The 20,106-nt window shown below is 41.7% G+C and overlaps 1 protein-coding gene across 3 annotated transcripts in view; it reads left to right on the top strand.

Moving 5' to 3' along the window:
• DLGAP1 (DLG associated protein 1) overlaps positions 1–20,106 on the top strand; it is a gene marked incomplete at its 5' end in the record, with an annotated part of 616,937 nt that overhangs the window by 369,323 nt on the left and 227,508 nt on the right. Inside the window, one exon of one of the 3 annotated variants that reach the window (XM_081097398.1) lies at positions 14,653–15,699. In XM_081097398.1, coding sequence (XP_080953524.1) covers positions 14,725–15,699 — 975 coding nt within the window. Of the gene's footprint in view, positions 1–14,652; positions 15,700–20,106 lie in introns of those variants that run through there. The other 2 variants (XM_081097407.1, XM_081097406.1) reach the window with 2 other exon arrangements.

Raw genomic sequence — 20,106 nt, 5'->3', positions numbered from 1 at the left:
AGTTGGATACAGTATTGGATTGATGGAGGTGATTTCCAAATGATCTTTATTAGTTCTTTAGTCCCTGCCTCTATGTACATACATTTCAACTGTCTTGATTATTTTTCTAATGCCAGTGAAAGTACTATATAAAATAAACAGAACAGAGATTAAAGATGATGATGATGGTGATGATGATGATGATGATAAATAATGGAATTGGGCATTTCTATTAAAAAACTTTTCGAATTCATGCACATTCAATTGTCTAGAAAATGTATTTATTTGTACCAAATGAGTGGGGTGCATGTGGCTATTCCTTTTATATTTTATGTATAAGGTGTGGAAAAAGAACCAAAGTATATTTTGAAAGATTGAATGACCTCAAGTCTTCTTAAGGAGTAAATAACAGTTTAGTGCATTATCAGCTAAGAATTGTATAAATTATACACCTTTGTAAAAACAAAATATTTTGTCTTGACAGCTTTGCTTTAATTCTGAGGCCTGTCCCTTAAACTCTGATTCATTAAGTGGATAAACTGTAAAAGATCAAATGTCTTTTCTCCTGGTTTGAATAGATTCTTTAATCATCAACTAAAAATCCACCGAATGGCAATCCCCAAAATGCTTATGATCAATGCCATTACAATCTGACTCTACAGACTGAAGTTTGGAGGTAGAACCAGACGAAGTCTGCTGGGTCCATTTTGCCAGCAGCATCCTCAGAGGCCCAGCCTATCCTTGGATTAACCTCAAGCTTAAGGATCCACCAAAAATAAATAAAATTCCTAAAATTTATTTCCTTAGCGGTTGAGGTCACTCTGAAGCCAGCCCAGCATTGCCTCGGAGTTTGTAGACTTTACCAGATTTTGTGCCATCTACCATGTCATATGACCACTGTTGACCACCATCCTATGACCCTGCACTGCTTGGCTCAGAGGAGCAAGGCTGCATGCCCTGGTTAGCGTTGCCCTGCTAAAGGAGGCTGATCTCACATGCAGTCCTTCACAGCCTTCGGTTACTGAGAGGATTTGTTCACACTTAATGTAAATGCTGTGCCTGAGAGTGGATCACCCCAATTCTATCAGTGGTATAAGGGGAGCAAAGGGGAATTTTTGCCAGAGTAGGGTCAGGAAGAAAAATTGTCCTCCAGCCCAGAGTTATAGATTCGATTATTGGTGTTTCCTTATAAAAGTGATCCATCTCTCTGGGAGATCATGCAAATAAGTCTTTTGTTGTTTTCTTTTCTTTTTTTTTTTGTGTGTGTGTGTTTTTTTTGCTGTGGTTTTTGCTGAGTAGTTATAAATATACTAATATTATTAACCTTAGTACCTTTGCCATTTCAATATTGCTATTTTTCTAATGAGGCATCTGGCATGAAACAAAAAAAAATTAAAAAATAGAAGCAGCTCTTGTAGAAAGATCTTCTGTGAAATGTATTTTGAGATAATATCACTCCACCTTGTAAGGAAAGGTCAGCCCAAATAGCCCACAGACAGCTTTCTCCAATGTTTCTGAAACAGCCAACAAAATTAGACCCAGTGGTTAGACTACAAATACCACTCTTATTGTTTATGGTTGTATTTATGGTTAACAGAGTTTTAAAGGACGTGATAGCTTTGAGGTGTGAAACATGCTGCAGAGAACCCAGGACTGCTTTACCTGAGCATACTAGTATTTGCAGTGTCAAAGCTGTGCAGGTCGTATATAATGTTTTGTATGTCCAGACATTTTCTTTCTGGTCTTATCTCAATTCTCTTGCCTTAAAATGGGAGGATTTGGTCTAGATTATAAAGAACATGAATTTGAAAAATATTTTTCAATATTACATATTTTTAAAAGGAGATAGATTTCCACAAGTTGGATGAATCAACACATTCAACTTCCCAACGAAGTTTTCCTTCTGCTGAGTTTGCTGTCCATTTCTTCAGCTGTGGTAGCATTTGTAAGCAGTGCACTGATTTTCTACATTTTCTTCCCTCTGCATATCCCCAAATATCTCCATTCGTTTATTAATTCAGTCAGTAAGGTACTTAGTCAACTAAAATAGGGTTGGGGTAGAAAGATGTATATGAATTGGTTCTTGCCTTCCTAGAGCCTGAAATCTAAAAGAGAAAATGGGGCCCTTAGGAAAGCACTGAAGGAATACCTTAAATGTAAGGAATACATGATGACTCTTTCCCCGCAGGCAAAGTGCTTGGAGAGGCAGATCACCCCCAGATGGAATAAACAAAGAAGGCTTCATGGAGGGAGGGCTTGAATGGGCCTTAAAAGATGAGTAGGATTCTGAGGGCTTTCCACTAAAAGCCTCGGGACCAAGAAGACACCAGGTATAGTCTGGGAATCACAAACACCCACGTGGTTTATAGAAAGGAGCTTGGTCTGATGTATTTTGGAAAGAGAGATTGGAGCCAGCTTTGGAGGACCTAGGATGTTTGAAGTCAAGGGCTTTATTGCTAAGTGAGAAGAAATCATGGCATATTTATGAGTAGCTCATCCTAGTGCATGGGGGAGTCAGGCAGAAGCTAGAGACAGGAATGTAGCTTAGAATATGAGATAACTGCAATAATACAAACTGGAGGCAGATCCAGACCTGTTGTGGAAGTTAAAAAAAAAGTAAAGAGAGAGAGAGAGAGAGAGAGAGAGAGAGAGAGAGAGGAGATGCAAGACACTGTTGTTTATCTATTAAACTAACATTTAATGAGCACCTGCTGTATGTTGGTATTTCCTAAACACCCATCATTTACATACCACCATCATGATGTTTACCATATCCACTTTTGTTAGCATTGGTTTTTACTTAATACTTCTCTAAAAATAGACTCACTTTTAATTTAAACATTTTTTAAGAATCTTCATGTCACTTCCATTTACCTTGCCTCCAATAGAAGTTAACTTAAAAATAAGAACAAAGAAAGCAAAACAAGTTGCTCACTTAGGTAGATGCTTAAAAGGGAGGAAAGGCTAGAAGAGGTATTAAAAACATATGATCAAGAAATAGATTTTTTTACTTTGACTAAACTAAATGGAATGAAAGAATTGAAATGGGAATAATATTCTCACTATGCCATTCAATACCACAATACTAGGATACCTTGCTCTGGACCAGCTAGTGTGCTGGGCACTGGGAATGCAAAGGTGAACTTCACCCTCTGTTCCCAGAGAGCTCAGTTGAGTAGGAAAATAGGAATTACACAAGTGAACACTGCATAGCACAAGAAGGAAAATCTAGTGTGCTGTGGACATTCTAGGATATGATTGGCCAATTGAGAGCTTGAGGCATTCCTTTTAGACTTCTCCCTCAGCTCATTATCACTTGGAAACTAAATTCAGGTCCCAGGGTTTAATTTAATTCCCACTCCATGTGTGGGCTGCTTCCTTATCTCTAGTTGCTGAGAACAAGCATAACAACCTACCTTTATTTTCTGAGAAAACAAAACTAAGGGGGGAGATTTCTTAGGCTGAGCAGAAATGTTAAAATATGGTAGGAAATACCCAACATAGGTAGAAATATTGCCACATATGGGGATCCACATATGTGGGTCAGGTGTCAGATCCTTCTCCCAGGTCAGAGCTACACCCTGTGATGAATCAACCTCTTTGCCCAACCCAAGATTAGATGATAGCTGGGAACATGGAGGCCACTATTCCCAGGCAACCAATTCCTAAGTTCTTTCATGTGCTTAACTTTCATAATTTTCAGAGATTATAAAGCTCATTATTGATGGACCGCGTCAGGGACTTTCCCAGGAAATGGGGATATGAAAATGAGTGAGACTCTCTGTGCCGTCTAGAATCTGTCAGGGTCTACTGAGAGAGATGTGCATATAAAGAAATCAAATACAGGCATTTCTAGTGCCTGGTGGAAGTATGAATAATGAGCTCCATGAGAACACACGAGTGGTTGTTAACTCTGCCTACTGATACAACAAAGGCATCACCAAAAAAGTGACAATGGAGTTTGGGCTTTGAAGGAAAAGTATGAGTTTAGAATAGTGAGTGGAGGAAGAAAGATGTGCATTCCAGAAAGAATCACAGATGTAAGAAATAGAGAGTCTAATTCTCTCTATTTAGCTGGACCAACATCAACATCACTAGGGGATTTGTTGAAACTGCAGATTCTTGGAAACCACCTCAGAAACCCTTAGAATGGCTTAGGATGGGGTCCAGCAACCTGTGTCTTAACCAGCCCTCCAGCTGATTCTTATGCACACTCAGGCTTGAGAACCATTGTTGTAGTTAATTGATGGTATCAAATGAGAGAAAAGCTAGATTAACAAAATTTTATATTTTTCATGATAAAGAGATACTAGATAGATATAGATTTGCCACCCCCACTCCAACTTTTTCACAATTGTTTTACTAGATTATATAGATACTAGAGGCCCAGTGCACAAAATTCGTGCACTAGTAGACTCCCTAGTGGCTTCCAGCTGCCAGTCAGGTACTGCCTCTCTTTCCCTGGCTGCCTCCTGCCCCACCCCTTGGTCAAACTCCCAGATGAACTCCTGGTCAAGGGGACAATTTGCCTACTATGCTTTTATTATATAGGATGAAAAGGGATAAAGTATATTGCCAAAGTAAAGATAATGAAAGTAGAATAAAAGTGGAAAAATAATGAAACCATTACTGTTTTGTCATAAATTAGCCAATAAACTTCCTGGTATTCAAAACATAAGTGGAAACGTATTCACTTTACAAGAGTTACAGAACTGGCAAGATTAAATGGCAGTCATTAAACACACAGCCTTGCTAATATTAAGACTGGAGGGGGATATCCCCCATGATGCCTCATTCACAAGACACTCTTTGTGGAATAGATAACATCCAACAATGACAGCCATGCAATCATGAATTACCTGTTTCTTATAATTCCCTTCGACAGGCCAGTGGTTTAATATGAAAGAGAAGTTGAGTGAAAGGAACCTTAATAATGATGTCAGGTTTGTAGCTCTCAGATTATCTGACTTCCATTTGGATAGTATCATCAAAGATGAAAGCAGAGTAGCATTAAAAAAGCCCAAGGAGAAATGGAATACTTGCACTAGAACAGGCACTGCACATTGCCCCAAGAACTTCATCTGTGAAGAATGTGCTTCTCTACACACTCTAATCCTCCTAAATTGAGATGTCTTTCACTCCTTAACTTTTGCACCTTTTAGAACTGTTTTTTCAAAGGCTTTTTACTTGGGGTATACAAAGATATACCCCAAAATCTAGTGCTTGCTTGATTAGATTTTGATGTATTATTTTCTGATTGTTTCTCATTTATGTGGGTTTTTTCTTCAACTAGTTTGTAAATTAGGTGAAGCCTCTCATTCCCATGTTTCCTTTAGCACAGGGGAATTTTAAAAGGAGGCTATATTTGTACCTCCTCTTGCGGGAGAAATAAGAATTTGCTCAGGGAACAGAAGTCAGTATGTGAGGGAGCAGGACGCACAAACAACATGGCGTATGGGGAAGAGTACAGAGGCCAGTATTGCTGGTGTAAGGGGTGGGGTGACAGGAGACAAGGCTCTCTTGAAGATGGGGAGCAGAACATGAAGATCTCTGCTCTGGGTCATATTCAAAGGTTTAGATTATATCATAAATGTATGGGGAGCCTGGGAAGAATTTAAAGCTAAAAATGGCACAGACAGCAAAGCTCACATTACAAACCATACTGTTAGCACTGTGGAAAACACTGCCGAGTGTGTGTGAGTGTGTGTGAGTGTGTGTGTGTGTGTGTGTGTGTTAGAAGTGGTGAAACAAAGTCATTAAGGCTTAGTGGTTAAGAGCATGCCAGGTTCAAAGTTTACTAACTGCATGATTTCAGACAAGTTATTTAATCTTTAGTAGTCTGTTTTCTTATCCAGAGAATAGTCCCTACCATACATTGTTTGAAGTGGTCAACATGTGCCTGGCATATAGATGCTCAAAGATTTTGTAATTATTATGGTTACTAGAGGCAGAGGGACCATGCCTTTTTTATTCACATAGTATTTATTGGTCTTTGTTTTTCCAACCAAGTCCAGATGAAAAATAATGAGTGGAGCCAAGAACTTGGAATAGCGTGAACAGAAGCAGGAGATCCATGACATTATTCCTAATCAGCTCTGGGAATAGAGCTGAGATTGGACACAGGGAATTTTTCATTGCACCAGTCTCATTCCCAGTGACATTCAGCAGCCCCCCCCCCCCAAATGTGGAAGGATAGAAGGATGGTGGCATCTGTCCTTGGTTTGACATAGTCCAGAAAAGATGAGGCAGAAGGATCACAGAGCAGGGAGCTGAGGGTGATAACAAAGAATGTTGGGTGTGATGTGTCTCCTAGGCCGCCAAGGGAAGGAAGGAAGACCAGATGGGCTAATGGAACTGAAGAAGAGGGAGGAGTTGAGGAGCCAGAGAATGGAAGAAAGTATCATGAGAGCTACTTGAGAGCAGTGGACGTAGGAGTAAGGGAATGAGAAAATTTGAGATATAGGAAGTTGAGGGTGGGATATTAAGAATCTGTAATTCTCTTTACAGTATTCAGTGCATGTAAACAATAGTTATTTAATAAACAAATGTTGACATAAGTTTATATGTATTGATTTGCTTTGACTTCATATCCAGTACATTTAAAGACTATATTGACTGCTATCCTCTAGGCTATCAAAACTAAATGACTTTACCTATCAAAACTAAATGACTTTAACCTAAGGACAATGAATGTCATTATGTTTTCCTCTCTATCATAGCAGAAAGTTTAGTGGTGAAGGATTTGTTTGTTTAAAATTTAAGATTAGATATAGAAGTCTGGTGGGGAATGAGAGACTGGTTCTAATATTAACAAAGCTATTTAGGTAGAGTGAAAAATAGAACCTTTAGAAATTATGTGAAGATGGAAGCAGAAGAAAGGAGTGGTGCTTGAGGAATTGCAAATCTAATTCCCATCAACAGCAACCATTGCCATGGCCAGGTAAGGACGAACTCACCAATGGAAAAACGCTCCACAGGGCATTGAAAATGGCTGGCTGCCCAACTGGCATGGCTCAGTGGTTGAGCATCGACCTATGAACCAGGAGTGTCATGGTTTGATTCCCAGTCAGGGTACATGACCGTGTTGTGGATTGATCCCCAGTGTGGGTGGGCAGGAGGCAGCCGATCAATGATTCTCTCTTATCATGATGTTTCTGTCTCTCTCTCCCTCTCCCTTCCTCTCTGAAATAAATAAAAAATATATTTAAAAAATTTTTTTTTAAATGACTGGCTGCAGAACTGCCCTTTCTCTCATCCCCTGTGTGCTATCTGACCACTTCTCTCTCATGGGTGCATGTAGGCACCGGTAATAGTTTTGAAAGAGGGAATGTAAAATCTGAATCAGTTTGAGTAGTTTGTTGAAGCAATAAATACTTAACCTGGAAAAGAACTATATACAGACGCCTTAGCAAATTCTGATGGGGCTGCTTCAGAGATGGACTCACATTTGGCCTCTGTGGGACATAGAGCACTTTGGCAAATTGCCCCAGCTGGACAGGAGGGCCCCTTGGATGAGTATGCGTTTGTGGGCCTACAATGGTTCTGCCACGGACAACTACAGGTTCTCAGCTCTGGACAGGAAGCTGGGCCTGACTAGACCTAAAAGATTGTTGGGCAGCTTCCCTCTGTTTCTTTCCCTGGGGCGACATGGAGACTGGATCTGCTTCCCTCTGCATATTTGCTTCTCTCCTCCATGACACACACTCCTCTGTAGGGCCCTGTTTCTGCTGCCCCACATTTTCAAATAGCTCTGGCTTCTCATGATGCCAACACTGACCCTTTCCTCTACTTGACCTTGTAGATAAGAACATCAGGGTTCAGTGACTCCAGGGCCATTTCCATTTAAGTTTCCAGGAGCCAGCATCTGATTAGCTCAGCTGAGCCTCTGCATGGATGCCCCTGAGTTGGGTCTTCAAATCTAGTTCAATCAGCTCAGAGGATGTGGTGATTGGCTTCAGTGTTCCTAGCCAGGATGTTGTCAGCAGATGTTGTGGTTAGGGGAAACAATTCCCCAAAGCAGGTGTCAGCTGAACAGCTACCACAATAGGGACGCACTATAGGCACTCAGTAAATTTGTATAGCAAGTTTGGTAAGAAAAACAGCAGCATTTAAAAGAAGGGAATTTACTCTTTTTCAAAAGGCGAAGGAAAAAACAAACAAACAACAACAACTCATAGACATAGACAACAGTTTGGTGATTACCAGAGGGAAAGGGGTAGGAAGTGGTAGAAGAGGGTAAGGAGGAAGAAATGGTTACAGAAGGAGGCTTGACTTTGGGTAGTGAACACACAATACAATATACAGATGATGTATTATAGAATGGTACACCTTAAACTGACAAACTTTTATTAACCAATGTTATCCCAATAAATCCAATAAAAAATTTTAAAAATAGAGAACCTGGACTTGCCAACAACCACAGAAGACCAATAATTGACTCTTTTAGTTACTTGAACTAAACATAACTAATAATCAGTAAGACACTCCTTAAATTTTATTTTAAAAAATAATACAAATTTTAAAAAGAAAGGAATTTATGGGAGGAAAACATTTAATTCAGGTAAAACAAAAAACATAAAAACCAACTATATAGTCTGGCTGTGAAGCAAGTTGTCCAGAATGTGCCAGAACATGTTCACAAGACTATTCAGCTAGTTATGAGAGATATAGACAAAAATAACTCAGCTTTCATTAGAGGCTATTTTAGCTTATTTTTTTCAAGTTGTATTGTTGTGTTGTTTTGATTGCCATTGTGTTTGCATTTTTTCATTTTCTATCATGGCTATCTTTATATCTCATTAGTTTTATTGTATCCTCACTAGAGGCCCGGTGCATGAATTTGTGCATGGGTGGGGTCCAGCTGGCTCCCCCCCATGGGGTCCAATCAGGCCAGGCCAGTGGGAGGGAGGAGCCATGAGTGGTTGGCTAGCTGGCCCTGCCCCCAATTGGGAGGGCCGATCGTGGGCAGGGATGGCTAGGGGGAGGGGCCATGGCCAGCTGGGGGAGGGGCTGCAAGAGGTTGGCCAGATGGCCCCACCTCTGATCAGGGTGTGGGGGGCCGATCAGGGTCTGCCCCCCAATCGGGCTGGTTGGCCGGCCACAGTGGCATCATAGCAACTGGTCATTCCGGTCGTTCCGGCGTTCCAGTCCCTTGACTTTTATATATATAGATTCCTTTATTCCTGTTTCTCCTAGATTAGTCAATGGCTTGTATGTTTTTCTAAACTAACTTTTTTTTTTTTTTTAGTAGACATTGAGGGAATTTACATTCCCTCTTTCAAAACTATCACCGGTGCCTACATGCACCCATGAGTAGAAACCTTTTTGCTCTTCTGTGTGAAAATTCTGCAGACATCTGTTTTACCCCCTTTAGAAAGAGTATCCACATGCTCACGGTGCCCCCCTTAAGAGCTATTTTTCATGTCTGGTCTAGGTGACCACATTCTCTTAGCAACTCCCAGGAATCCATCTGTAGGCATAGCTGAGATAATCAGACACTCTCCTAGAAATCGAAAGGGGAACGATTCCATGGGGAGCACATCTCCAAGGTTACATAGAGTCAGGACAGTCACCTTTCCACTTGTGTCAATTCAAAATAATATCATGAGGTTTTAAAATGTACTGCCTCATTTATCTCCACATAAAAATTCCCTCCTACGTCTTATGATATTTTACCCAACCAGCAATAGGTATACATCAATACTCATGACTTACTAACCATTTCTCAAAGAACACCATCTTTCACCTTTTTATGCTCAAAAACAGAAATGAAACCACTCTTTTAAAGCTTTTATATGAAAACAAAGGCAATTATAATTCTACTACCTACTGTGACCAAATTGGAGGAGGTTTTGGATGTTGTTGGGGGTTTTTGTTGGTTATTTGTGTGTGTGTGGGGGGGGGGGGGGGAACGGGGTTGTACAATACTGTATCTTTTGAAAGGGAAATGCTCCAAAGGCATTTATTTACAGGAGCTGACTCAGATTGATTGAAGGAGGTATGCACAAACAAAATCTAACTGCAGATGATTATGATCGTAATTAATATTAAAGAGAAGCCAGAATACATTCCACGTATAGAAAATGGCTTACTATTGTACTTCGAGCAATATAACCAGTGTATTTCAGACTGTGCTTATTCAAAGGTGCTATAATGGTACTTACATGACTTTAAGTATATAACACCTCTAAACCTTCAAGTAGGAAAGCTTGGAAAAGTGAAAGAAAATGGCATTCAGCTATCCATTGCAGCTACAAATTCAGAAGGTCAGAAAATATCTGAAAAGTGGGCCTTTGGCCAGTGTCAACCTACACTCTCACCTCTGTTAAGTTTTCTGTTTATTTTTTACCTTAAAGTGGCATGGCTTTGTGTTTTAGTAATATATTAATTAGAACCATTCCCTTATTTTTAAATTATTTTTATTTAAAATCATAAGCCTATACATTCATATGATTCTTCATTCTCAATCTTTATAGAATGGAGATTTATTATTAATAGAGGACAAATTGCTAATAAAATCTGCATCCATGTTACATAGAATTTTCTTCTGGAAAAAGTGTCGTGTGTTTAAACTGTGGTAGCAACACACATGTATGAGCAAGTAGCCTGAGACAGGCACAGCCCCAGCTGGCCATCCTCCCTTCTGGTCTTCTCCCATGAACTGCCCAAGCAAGAAGTAACTGCTTCTTTAGATCTTCATGACCTCTCCCCACACCTAAATCTAGGCTCTAGCTACAGCCAAAAAAAAATATCTATAGAGGTATGGCCATATCACTGTCTGGTTTCAATCACTCTCATGGAGTGCCTCCACACGCAAAGTGAGGTCCTGCGTTCCGGGACACTAACAAAGGCTCTCCAGGATTTGGTCCTCACTACCCATCTTACATGGGAATAGGTCCAGATGAAAGGTCAGAAAACAAAATACCAGTGGCAGAGACAAAGATAAAGGTCTGTTTCCTCCCACATAAACAAGATGCAGAGGTATGCATCCAGGGATGAACTGATCCTCCACTGTAGCCAGGTGCTTTACCCTGTGCTGCTCCAACTACTACTACTTCTGCCTCATGTACCAGATCGCTCACTGCTCAGCCAGCCCTCAGGTCTGCATTCCAGCCAGGGAAAGGGATATCAAGGCTGTGCCCTTCATGCTAGAGACACTTTCCAGAAATTGCACATGCCATTTCCAATTATATTTCATTAGTCGGAATTAGTCACCTATGCACATCTAGGGAGACTGGGAAACAAAGTCATTATTCTGGGATTACTTTATACTCTTCAATAAGGGAATGCTTTCTTTCTCTTTAGCTAACTATTATAACCTGGCATGGGCAGGTCTCACGGAGGGAAACCAAAGAAGCCTCCTGACCCTGAAAAGATTTACGGAGATTTCTTCCTCCTGGTGCCTCCCCAAACCAGAACCCTGTTCTCCTGGGTGGGGTTCCCCACATTGTTCTTTCTAAAGCTAGTCATGATAGCCTGGCTGTCAGTCCTCATTGAGTGAGAGAGTGGAGCCCTCCACATGGCTCTTCTCTCTGCATATAAAGAAAAATCAAGAACAGCAGCTCTAAATAAAGACATGCACAGAAATCAAAATGAAATAAGGACTTGCCAGCTTTGCAACACTGTTTTTCCACTGTCAGCATCTTCTAATATGTGGTCTGTTTGTTTTTTTCTTGGTCTAATAAATTATCTACCTTGAGAATTTCCTTTACCTTGCTGGATTCTTGCTTTGGTCATCATCTGTACAGGTGTGGGAAGTCCGTTAAAACCAGGCACATCTTGCCTGGTTGGCGTGGGTCCGTGGTGGAGCTTCAACCTATGAGCCAGGAAGTCAGGGTAGGATTCCCAGTCAGGGCTTGCTCCCCAGTGTGGGATGTGCAGGAGGTGTCTGATGGATGTTTCTCTCTCATCATTGATACTTCATCTCTCCCTCTAAACCTCAGAACTCATCTCAGGATATCCAATATACTCAACAAATTTCCCAATCCCCAAATCAGGACATGTTGTCTGATAGTAAAATTAAACTTAGGAGAACAACAAAACATAATTTTAAAGTCATGGTAGACACACTAAAAAAGAGGATCATCATAGAAACCGTTATGAAGGCATATTTACCTACAGTCCCCACCCACACTCAAAGGGGAAAGTATGAAAGGCAATTTCCCTTTCTATTTTCAGAAATCTTTACAGCCACTTAAAATCTAATTCAGGGGCTAGAAGCTTCCTTATCCAAGAATGCAGAAGATAATAAGAATTGCTTTTCGTATTTTTTTTCCTGATGAGATCATGTCTCTGAGCACCTCACAAGCCCTTTGGCCTGTAGGGACTGCAGTGGGCATGCCCTGGTCTGCAGCAGCAAACACTGGGCCCTGCACAGGAGAGATACCCAGTTACACCACAGGCTGGAGCAAATGAGGGCCATGGATGCCACTTACAAACATTGATTAGGAAGGGGAGGGGGAGAATTGGCAGGAAGAAATGTGCTGGAAAGGGAGTTTAAGAGTAAGACCTCACCTTGCAGGTGGAGGTGCTCCTCCTTCTCTCAGTCTTCATTTTCCTCTTTCATGTGTAATCTTAAGACTATAGTCTTATTATGTGAGTATGATCCTACTAGATTGTTATTTTTGCTTTTTTTTATTTTTAAATCAGTATTTAAAAGGCAAAAATGTCCGCAACAGGACCTGTTTCATATAGACTTCCTCATACAATGGATTTTTTCATCTAAAGTAGTTTGTGCCACAGTTTTGCTAAAAACGTGTATTTAACCTTCTGATATCCCTTTTTCCACACCTATTCTTGGAGTCATAACTTAATACAAAGCAGTTCCAAGGTATTTTATGCTTAAGTTTCCTTTTTCATGAGTCTCTCCTCAATGGGCAAGTTTTGATTTACAGGTTCTTCCTAATCCACAGGAAGGATTATTATTAATCTATAATAATAAAGAGTAACATGCTAATTAAACCGGACGTCCTTCCGGATGAAGCCAGGGCTGGAGGAAAGCCCGGGTCCTGGGTGCCAGAGGGAAGCTGGTGCCGGCAGCTGGGGGAAGGAAGGCCTACTCTTGCACGAATTTTGTGCATCAGGCCTCTAGTGAGTTCTGATTTCCTTTTCTCCTCTTCAGATGTCAATTTCTTTCTCTCCTTCAAATAGATTGTCCTCTACATAGTCAGGAGGCCAGACAAATCATTCAAACTTTTACTCTCAGGCAGTTGGAACTTACAGAGGTGGGACAGTCTTTGATGGGTTGTGAAGAGTTGGGGGGTGGCACAAAGACCATTCACCTGTCTCTTGCCTCACTCTGAAAACCACTGGTACCTGGAATGCTTGTAAGATGGTCCCTTCCTTCCTTGGCTTGGCCCATCCCTTGTCACACAATTATCTTTCCATTCAATAGATGTGACTTGAATCACAGTACAGACCACTCTGGGAGATTTTGCACTAATACATTAATTTATTGAATAAATATTTTACTGAGTTCCCACCATCAGCCAAGCACTTTTTGGGGTGCTGGATGGGTAATACTCGGGCTGTCAATAGAAACTTGGTCAGTGACTGGAGAACACACTCTGTTAGAGTCAGAAAATCCTCTGCCAGGGGCAACAGCAGCCCCTGTTACACTAGGGGAAGGCCTGGGCTCAGAGTGAATGAGCTCCCACAGTGGATCTGCAGGAGTGGCTTCTCACAGAGGCTGAGCTGACCCTTAGCCCAGGTGTTTCATGTCCTCGGGAACATTTCAAGGACCTCCCCTTTGGCCATCTTGCCATCACCTGTGAACATTTAGCCAGAAACCTTTAAGCCAGGAAGAACAGGTGCCATGTTATTCAAGCTTAGTCCTTCTTCAACTGCTCTAGGTTTGTTGACCCTCTGATGACAGAAATATAGGGGCAGATTGTCTCTACAGCTCTGGTTTATTTGCCAGACTGTTATTTTTATCAACTCTGATTACCATGGTGGGGGAGGGGTGCCTGTGTGGTGTCATTGTTACTACAGAATTCTAATGGGAAAGCATGTGACGGAAGATAGAAAGCTATATCCTCAAGTTATATATAAGGTGCCAGTATACTCCTTTATTTATTCCTTTCTTTTTATTCGCATTTATGGAATGCTTACTCTATGTGTCTACATGGCTGGCCTGGTGCTAGGGAGAGGGATGTAAAGGTGCCTAAAAGGTAGGCAGGTCTGCAAGGAACTGAAGTTACCCAGGAAGGCCAGAGACAATTCCACCGGCACTGAGAGAGTAACTGGTGGGGAAGCACAGAGGGGAACTAATCCTGTCTGCAAAGGGGGATCAGCAAAGGCTTCCCAGAGCAAATGAGCCTTCGGTGAGTTAGATTTCCCATTCACATGTAGTTAAGGATAAAGCCAGAGAAGCAAGGAAGGGGAAAAGGGGTCCTCTTTCCAAATAATTTTAAAACACTTCAGCATTTCTATAGTTTCCTGTTCCAGGTTTTCTAGCTTTCACCCCTACAGTCTCCCCATATCTGGTTGGAGTTGTCTTTCCCACCCTACAGAGGCGGTGGAGTTTCTCCAACGATGCAGTGCAACTGCTTTCAGGGACAGTGATGAGTTCTTCTGCCAGAAAACAAACACAGTAGCAGACAGCACCACAAGACAAAGCAATATCTATTTACCAAAGGACGTGTTAACCATTTCCCCCTCCTGTTCATCCCCCAGGTCTTGGCGGGAGACGGGTCTGGAACCTGACCACGGGGTGTCCATGACCCCCGCGGTTGCGCCCCATCAGCAATGAAAGGGTTATCCGGCAGCCGCAGCCATCACCACGGAGTCACCTGCGATTCCGCCTGTGACTCGCACCACTCGGACCGCAAGCCATACCTGCTGAGCCCAGTGGAGCACCACCCGGCTGACCACCCTTACTACACGCAGCGCAACTCCTTCCAGGCCGAGTGCGTGGGCCCCTTCAGCGACCCGCTGGCCAGCAGCACCTTCCCGCGCAGGCACTACAACTCGCAGCAGGAGCTGAAGGACGAGTGCGCCCTCGTGCCCCGCACCCTGGCCACCAAGGCCAATCGCATCCCCCCGAACCTCCTGGACCAGTTTGAGAGGCAGCTGCCGCTCAGCCGGGATGGGTACCGGGATGGGTACCACACGCTGCAGTACAAGCGCACAGCCCTGGAGCACCGCAGCGACAGCCCGGGCCGCATCCGCCACCTGGTCCACTCGGTCCAGAAGCTCTTCACCAAGTCGCACTCCTTGGAGGGACCATCTAAAGGCAGCGTCAACGGGGGCAAAGCCAGCCCCGACGAAACACAGACCGTGAGGTATGGCAAGCGCAGCAAGAGCAAGGAGAGGCGCCCGGAGCCCAAGGCCCGGCCCAACACCTCCCCCAACACCTCCCCGGGCTGGTGGAGCTCCGACGACAACCTGGACAGCGACATGTGCATCTACCACTCTCCGTCGGGCGTGATGACCATGGGCAGGTGCCCTGACCGCTCGGCCTCGCAGTACTTCATGGAGACCTACAACACCATCAGTGAGCAGGCAGTCAAGGCCTCCCGGAGTAACAACGACGTCAAGTGCTCCACCTGTGCCCACCTGCCCGTCAACCTGGACGCGCCTCTCCTGAAGAAGAGCGCCTGGTCGTCCACGCTGACGGTGAGCCGCGCCCGGGAGGTCTACCAGAAGGCCTCGGTGAATGTGGACCAGGCCATGGTGAAGTCTGAGACGTGTCAGCAAGAACGTTCCTGCCAGTACCTTCAGGTACCATTTCTGTCGGGTGGTGGATGTTCAGAAATTATACCTGCTAATTGTGTGGTGTCTTCTCCTGGGTCTAGTATTGGCTCTCCTATGAATAGTCTGCATGAAAAAAAAAAAAAATTGTTTAACATGTCTCTGGCTAAGTGCTCCTATCAGGAAATAAACCTGCTACCATCTTCATCTAGGTATCTTGAGTTACTAGACATCAAAGTGCTTTGAAAAGCACACCCGCATAGAGGCAAGGAGTTATTAATGTTTTGTGTTCTTTTGTCTGAAGGATCGTGGGATAGAGAGGAGAGGAAAGGGAAGTCTACACAGAATGTTAAAATAAATCCACCTTTTTACAAAAGTCAACAATGACCTTTGGAATTTTGGAAAGAGTTTAATTATATCTATCTAGAGTTGTTGTTCTTTTCTGGTTTTTGTTTTATTTTTAGTTGTAAAATTCTGCCTGGAGTTATTAGTTTGGGGGAATTGATCTGTCTTCACCATTGTAATTGTCACACCAACACTAACCACACTCCCACCTGAGCCCCGCTGCCCAGAGCACAGGGAATGGGGGTAATGCCCTGAGCTCTGGGAAGGTGGAGCTGGAGCCAGTTAGGGGACCTGACAAGCACAGCTGCAGAGAGTAGGACAGCAGAGAGGAGGAGGACAAGGGGAAGCATCCACACAATAAAATGCAATTAGTGTCAGCGTGTAAATCCCACACACGTACAGACCCACCACAGGCTGCTCCTCCTCTGCCACAACCTCCTCATGTTTTCCCGCTGCCCTCCAATCACTTAAACTAGATTTCACCTGGATGAAAAGAATAGGGGAAGAGTATTTCCCTTCCCTACCACCTTCCTCTAGTGTTGTCATTTTTCCTACAACACAACCCTTCATAACAATGACCCTCATATCCTTCCTTGCTACAGTGTCTTTTTCCTCTTTCTTCTACTATCCCCATCTCTCTAAAAAGTTCTTACTGTACTGTTCCCACTCTAATCTTAAGAAGAAATGCAAGAAAAAAGTCTTCCACTGAGAAGTGTATCATCTTGCTCTCTTCCTGACAAAACTGGCTCCTTTGGACATGCGTCTACAAACCCTGAGAATATTCCAGGCTGGCAGTCAGTGGGCAAGGACAGTGCCAGAGCCCTTCCCCAGACTTCCGAAGAAGCCACCAAATTGTGGATAGTTTTCACAAACACTACACAATTACATGGTGTATTGCCTAAGTTAGTGCTAAAGGGATCATTTAATCCAACCTCTTCATTTAGCATATAAAATAACTAGACTCAAAGAAAGGTAAAGACTTAGTGGTATGCTATTAGTGTGTGGCTCTGGTAGGACTAGAACCCACGCCTCTTTATCTATGGAAATGACCATTATAGGAATTATATCAGAAAACTTTAGAACTGCCTTAAGCACATAAATCTCATCCATCACTGAGAATAAAATACTTTGATTAGACTATCTGTCTTGAAGAAAGAATGGATAATAAGATAGAAGCCCTAGAATACGATATTTTTTCTATAAAGTTTCTGTGACTAGCAGCAAAAATAGAATAATTTTTTTAAAAAAAACTGGACTTTAATAAATAGTGATGAGATTAGATAAGAAATATCAGGTTAAAGAAGGATACTCTACGTGCATCTGGAGCTAGCCTTTGTTAGTAGCAAAATGCTTCCATTGTGTTGCATAATTGCCCATGTTCTTCCTACCTTAAATTCTTTTTTCTTTTTATACCATTGTGAAGTAAAAAGCTCAAGTAGTGGTGAAAAGTGGAAGGAGAAAGAGAGAGAGAGACAGAGAGAGACAGAGAGAGAGAATGAGAGAGAGGGGGGAAGAAAGAAAGAAAGAAAAAGAAAGAAAGAAAGAAAGAAAGAAAGAAAGAAAGAAAGAAAGAAAGAAAGGAAGAAAGAAAGAAGAAAAGGAAAGAAAGTAAAGAAAGAAAGAAAGAGACTAAAATTAATTGAAAATTTACTATGTACCAGATGCTGTAGCAAACATTTCCATATTAATCCTCATAATAATTTTGAGAGCTAGATATAATAATACTCTGTTTTTACAAGAGAGGAAACCAAAGCTTGGAAATATTAAATGATTTAAAGATATGTGGCCAGTAAATTATAGAACTGAGATTTAGACTTAGATCTATGTGATGCAACATAGCTCTTCCCTATATACCCAGCACAACCCTGGAATCAAGGGCATGAAAATGGCAAGCAAGGAGAAAAAAATCTTTAAAGTAAACATATTATTTACATTCTTTAGTAAAATGAGAATGAAAGCTTGAAGATTTAAGTATGGGATTTAGCACAGGCATGTTAGTGGATCTATCATAAAGATTTGGAAATTCTATTTTCAAATTATTGACCTTATTTTAAGCCAATTTTTAAATGACATATTTGAGGCTTACAAAAAGGTATAAAAAAGTAAAATACACATCCATTTATACATCACTCAGCTATAGAAATAAAACATTAATTGCAATGGATTTCATATGTTCCTTCCTCAACCCCACTTCTCTCCCTTCCTCCTCAGAGTAGTCACTGATCTGACTTTGATACACAAGGCACCTTTATTTTTAATTCTGAAATTATCAAAATATTGAAAACATTTAATAGTTTCTATTCTACACTAGGCAATAATTAACCCTAACCTGAGCTAGTTCAAGCCTTTAAATATAACTGAGACTAGAGTTATACCTTCTTTTTTTAAAATATATTTTTATTGATTTCAGAGAGAAAGGGAGAGGGAGAGAGAGATAGAAACATCAATGACGAGAGGGAATCATTGATTGGCTGCCTCCTGCATGCCTCACACTGGGGATCAAGCCCACAACCCGGGTATGTGCCCTTGGCCGGAATCAAACCTGGGACCCTTCAGTCCGCAGGCTGACGCTCTATCCACTGAGCCAAACCAGCTAGGGCGAATTATACCTTCTTTAACAAATTTTGATATTTATTGAGCTCCTAGTCTGTACAAGGCTTTCAAACCGAATATGATGAAGTAGTAGGTTAGTGAGTAAACTAAATGTAGAACAGTGTGTTCTTCTCACCCATTGTGCTGATGTCGAAGAGTTCCTCTAAAAAAAGTGAACGCGCTGGCCATTCACAAGGGGAGGCAGGAGAATGGGCAGCGCCTGAGAACTGGACGTTCTCTCCAGCTCCTGTCTTGCTTTAGAGGAAAAGGAGAATCTGCTGTCCTGTGCGAGCTCCTCTCAGAAAGATGGATGTAGCTGGCTCCTGCCAGCTCCTATGGAATAATTTCATTTGTAAGCTCATCCTTAGAAGCAAATTTGGGGAATTCAAGAAAGAGAAGATTTTTGTTTTGTTTTTTTCTAGTTGTATTGTTTTAATTACCACCTAGTCCTGAAATTGGATTTCCAATGTGTTCAATTTCAACATCACAGGGTTTAGTGGACAAGGCATTGAGCTTTAAATAAGAGGGTCTGTGTTCTAGTCCCTACTTACCATGAACTAGTGATGTCGATGTTGCTTGGAACCATTATTTCAGCTCTTCTGGGTCTCCTTCCTCTGCTATAAAGTGAGACACTTGATCTAAAGGCCTGTGATCTCAGCCTGCATCTTTAAACTCCTAAGTTACATATGCAGAGCACTAATTAAAGCAATTTTCCAGAGCCTGGAGCTCTCAATAAATACCTACCCAAAGTGACTGTTCTCCCCATGTTATCTAATTTGCTCTTTAAAACCAAAAGGTATTTTACAGTTGAAGAAGCTGAGATTTAGTAAATTAGGTTAAGTAACTTGCCCAAGGACACACAGCTAGTCCATAGCATCATGGCGGGTCAAAACTGACGTCTGCCTACAAAACCTGAATTCTTTCCTTTTACTATGCCCGATCCCAACCCCCTTCCAAATATACAACAGAGGAAGAAGCATATATCAAATACTTTTTATGAGCTAGAAATCATACAGTATCTCATTTAGTACCTAAATCAACTTTGCAAAGTATTACTGTTTACTCCAGCTTACAGACAACAAAACTGAGGCACAAAAGATTAAATCAATTGCCCAGGAATGCAAAGACAGTAAGTAGAAGAGCTAAGACTTGACATCAGTCTGAGTCTGTAATGTGCTTCAGAAATAGAAATAAATGTGTTGGGGTTTTTGACCTGATAGGTGTGCCTGCATGTTTAGGAAATGTGATCCATCTTAGACAAGCAACAGAATGACTGGAAGGTTCCTAATTTGATTCAAGAATGAACAAAGATTAAATTAATAGTCACCAATAATAGCATCTAAATACTAGCACAGTTCTGATTCTCCCTTTGTCCAATTATCACTTAGAATTAATTTAACATAGGCCATTGCTGTAATTATATAGAAAATGAGAGGTCTGTAGGTATTTGGCCTCTGTGTGACATTGATTTTGAAATGAAATATTATAGCTTGAAATCAT

The sequence above is a fragment of the Myotis nattereri genome (genome assembly GCF_964212035.1).
Source record: "Myotis nattereri genome assembly, chromosome: 8".
Classification (NCBI taxonomy): domain Eukaryota; kingdom Metazoa; phylum Chordata; class Mammalia; order Chiroptera; family Vespertilionidae; genus Myotis; species Myotis nattereri.
This window is presented reverse-complemented; position numbering and strand designations above follow the sequence as displayed.